The 4,740-nt window shown below is 46.1% G+C and overlaps 1 protein-coding gene across 1 annotated transcript; it reads left to right on the plus strand.

Moving 5' to 3' along the window:
• Positions 1–2,624: 2,624 nt before the first annotated feature.
• Positions 2,625–4,480, plus strand: LOC311012403 (uncharacterized protein; the record flags this gene model as incomplete). The annotated part of the gene is made up of 2 exons (XM_084007868.1): positions 2,625–2,923; positions 3,415–4,480. The coding sequence occupies 2 exons, from the start codon at positions 2,625–2,627 to the stop codon at positions 4,307–4,309; spliced, it is 1,194 nt and encodes a 397-aa protein (XP_083863994.1). The 3' UTR covers positions 4,310–4,480.
• Positions 4,481–4,740: the final 260 nt, after the last annotated feature.

Genomic DNA, 4,740 nt, shown 5'->3' on the forward strand with positions numbered 1-4,740 from the left:
GAACCCCGGGGGGTCCCCTGGAGCGGCCTGAGCTTTATAAACCGAGGCCGCCTGGAGAACGCTCTCTTACTCACTCTTACTCCGACTCCTACTCTGGCGTCTCTTCCTACAACCGGCGCAACACCACGTTGCAACGGGAGGCGACCCCCTCCTGCAGCGCACCGCTGCAACAAGAGGAACCAAGCCGGTTCCTGCCTTCCAGCTACCAGACGCTGTCTGAGGTAAGCTGACTAAATCGCCAAGCCGCGATTATATTGCCGCTCGTGGAAGGAGGAAACACCAACTGTTTTCTTTATTTGAGTTTGATCAACGAGAGGAAACCCGCTCCGCTCTCGTCTGGACGAAGCCGACTCAGCACGTCCCCCGCTGACGCCGGGGACTCACGAACTACCGCCGTTACGGAACGCCGTCATCGTCTTACGCAACGATACCAGTAAGAGGCTATCAGTCTGGGCAGAGACACAAGTGATAGTGTAGGATATGCTTGTAATTCTTGTTAACGTGTTCTAAGTTCTGATCGCGGACCGCCGAGTCCGTTGGTTCATGTGCTGCTGTATTTGAATACTGATCGTGTACCCACGCAGCTGGGTTGATTTCTGTAACAGTGTTTGCGACTAACCTCCGCCATATTCGTGAGCTCAGAAAGCCTCTACTATCAGTTAAAAGACCGGTCTCGCGGAATAAACGCCAGTTTATTCACTCGAGCCCGTGTGATAGCAGTACGGCTTCTGGGCCTCGGAATATCGCTCGCGCATTTTCTCTCTCTTTGTTTGTGACCCGCTAACACACACACACATACACGCCGCACACACGTGTCCTAAGCCAGCTGTTCCCGGCGGACGCTAGGGACATAGCTACATCTGGTGGCTACATACGGCTATCTCTCTCTCTCTCTCTCGCTACTCCATCGGACGCTAGTGGCTCCGCCCCTGAACGCTGCGAGGAATAGTTACATCTGGTGGCCGCCCATAGCCATCTCTCCCTCTCTCTCTCTCGACACGCACACACACGCACACGCACGCACACGCACGCACGCACACACATACGCACACACACACACTCCCAGTGTCTCTCCCTTTGTTTAAGCTTAGCTTTGTGTGTTAGGTAGTTAGGTAATAAGGCTTTGTTAATTGCAGTGTTATTGATTGTGATCATTATTACTGACTTTAATAAATCTTATTATGTTATAACTAGCGGTCTCTTGTGCTTGTTGTGTATATGTCACTGGATAACAGCAGGTTGTGAAGGCTAGTGCTTGAATTTCACGCCCTTCTTAATTGTTAGATTGTTTTATGCTTCCATGCCAATGATCACGATGATTGGCATGTGAGTATAAAACCTTTATATTGAGACTGAATACAGTTTTAGGTTATCTTTTCCCTGATCCCAGGGTGGTGCCCCGTTTATTCATGATTATATCATGATAATATATTAAATATAATTATTAATACCGATAATCATATTGATATTGATAGTTAACTGTTGATAACCAAATCTGCTCCTGCTACAACCCCAACACCTTTTATGTGTTTTGTCCCTTTCTAATAGGCCGCGGTACTGGTTACCGCCACCGGGTGCTGCCGCTGGCCTAAGGTATGCTTTCTTTCATGTCTTGCTTGTTCTGTATTCTTATTAGTGCATTAACTCCTCTAATTAGACTAAATGTATGAGCTTTTACAAGATCATGTTATAACGTGTGTGATTTTGACTGATTTTGTTTCTTACAGGTTGTTGTTGTGGACTTCCCACCCCGCCTGACTGTTGAAGACTCTTACCAAGACCTTCTTCGTCAGGAGTACCACCGGCTGGCGGCTCGTATGGGTACGTAAAAAAATAAAATCCCCCCAAAAATACATGTTAAGATATAGTAATGACTGAAAAGCCCTAATTCATGTATGGATGCTATAATGACTTGTGTTTTGAATATATTTTTCAGGTGTGAAGTACTTCTCTGCTGCAGAGGACTTCCCCCTTACGCGCTTGGAGCTTTGGAGCGGAGATGATGCAAGTACAATATGCATGTGTGAAATAAAAAGCTATATTGGTTATTCTCGCATGTTGATATGAAATGCTCAGTGGAGCTACCTTTTTAGAGGCTCACTTTGTTTGCAATTGTGTCTGCAGGTCCATCTGAGCGATGGCGAGGGGATGGGGAGCCTCATCCGGTTGCTGTGGTCTGCTGTCCACCAGCAACTGGCGCTGTCTCCACCTCCCCGGGTCTCTCCTCCACCTTCTAGGCCAGCTAGGAACGTTTCTCCTACGCTGGTTGTGGAGGAGGATGAGGTCCCTGCTCCACCTACCACTGACCCCTTTCAGTGGAGGCCTGCTGGTCGGGGCAGCAAGGTAATTATTACAGTGTAATGTGTGTGTACATGTTTCTGAAGCTGTTTACAAAAGTGATTAAAAAGAACCCATTTGTTTAATGCAATGTGATGTTTTTTTACTTTCAGACGTGCCAGCCTGGTGAACCCTCAAGTGGCGTTCAGGCCGATAGACGCAAATACAATCGCTTGAGACGCTTGTATCGCGCCGCTTAATCATTTTGGACTATTTGTGTCAATCGCATCATTCGCGCATGATGCTCATTTTTTAACCCTTATTTCTCAACCCGCTCTCTTTCTGATATGGCTGATATCACCACCGTTGCGGCACTGTACCTGCTGTACAAGTCCCAGAAACGCCGGAAAACCACCCGCCGTCGTGTCTGGGTTCATGAAGTCCTCCGGAGACGCACGGAGCTGGGGGAATTTCATTGTCTCCTCCAGGAGCTCCGTCTGGATGACAACCGGTTCCAGCGGTACCTCAGGCTGACCGGAGCCCAGTTCGAGGACCTGTTATCTCGGGTCGGTGCCAGGATCTCCCGTCTGGACACCAACTACAGGCGCTCCATCTCAGCTGCGGAGCGCCTGTCCATCTATCTGAGGTGAGTTGTGGTTTCACACTAATTAGTAATTACAGTAGACTACTGCAAAATGAACATGTAAAAATATTATAGGCTACATTATATAAAGTATGCTACTAATTTTACCCACTGTACAGGAGCCTACGTTGTGTGATAAATGCATATCAACCTATAAACCTGCATAAACAAACCTTTTTAATTTTCACTTCATTTTTTCAGTCAAATACAGTATTTATTAACTCTTTACTTGTTAATGTTAGCAGTTTTCCTTATTAAGATTTGAAAATGGTTCTTATTTCAGAATGAGATTACACAGATATACCTAATCTTTTACATATGGATAATATACATTGACTTTTTTTTTAATAACAAAGCTTGCAGTTTCCAATAAATGAATAATAAAGTGTAAATGTTGTTAAATGTTTGGAGAATTTGTAAGTGATATTCCATGGGCTGTTTTTAAGGTTTTCAAGAAAATGAAAGCCTGACCCATTATCTATTCTATGTTGCAGGTTCCTGGCCACAGGAGACTCCTACAGGAGCATTGCCAACAGTTTCCGTGTGGGAATTTCTACAGTTTCTGCCATTGTTCCTGCTGTGGTCAGTGCCATCTGGGACTGCCTGGTCGAGGACTTCATGGCTGTGCCCACCACAGAAACCTGGAGGTCCATTGCAGAGCAGTTTGAAGAGAGGTGGAACTTTCCTCTCTGCTGTGGAGCTCTGGATGGAAAGCATGTGGTTTTGAAGGCCCCTCCCAACTCTGGATCCCAGTTTTTTAACTACAAGGGGACATTCTCCATTGTCCTCTTGGCCGTGGTCGATGCCAGTTACCGGTTCAGGGTGATTGATGTCGGGGGCTTCGGGAGAACCAGTGACGGAGGTATCCTGGCTAACTCTGCCTTTGGCCAGGCACTTCATGCTGGAACCCTCCACTTGCCAGCGGACCAGCCTCTACCAGCCGCAGAACACAGAGGACCCCAGCCTCATTGTTTTGTGGCTGATGAAGCGTTCCCACTCCGGAGGAACCTCATGAGGCCATTCCCTGGGCGCATCCTCCCCAGAGACAAGAGGATCTTCAATGACCGTCTGTCCCGGGCCCGGTTGGTGGTGGAGAATGCCTTCGGCATCCTGGCAGCTCAGTGGAGGATGTACCACCGTGTCCTCGAGGTCCAGCCGGAAGTGGCAGAGCAGTGCGTGAAGACGACTTGTGTTCTTCACAACTTCCTGTGCATGACAGCCCAGACACCGGGAGTTGGAGGAAGCATCACAGGGAGTGAGGTGGAGCCACTGCCAGGTCTGGGAAGAGTTGGAGCGAACAACTCGGCGAGAGAGGCCATCAGGATTCGGGAGACCTTCTATGCCTTCTTCTCCACGGAGGGAGTGGTCCCGTGGCAGCATAATGTTTAGTGCACAAGCACCCCAAAAACGGTTCTTTTAAGAGCCACCCAAATAAAAGTATTGAGCAATAATCCTGCAATATAACTACCACAATTCATGTCTACCAATCACTGTGCATGTAACATCAATTCATACAATACTGACCCCTCTGATATTACACCATTAAACTTTTTCTTTACTTTAATTATCATTTTGAAACTGGCCCGTCTACAATCTTATTGTACTTGAAAGAATGTGTGAAAGAATGACATGAGAAATAGAAGTCATTCAGATATATATATCTTTTTACTGAGGGTAAAAAATAACAATATAAATCTCTCTCTCAAAAAATAGATATAATAATTATATATATATATATATATATATATATAAATAAATATACATAAGGAAATATATATTTATATACATAAAAATAGAGCAAAGTTTCATGTTGTGTTGAG

This window comes from Eutrigla gurnardus (genome assembly GCF_963514095.1).
Source record: "Eutrigla gurnardus genome assembly, chromosome: 4".
Taxonomy (NCBI): Eukaryota; Metazoa; Chordata; class Actinopteri; order Perciformes; family Triglidae; genus Eutrigla; species Eutrigla gurnardus.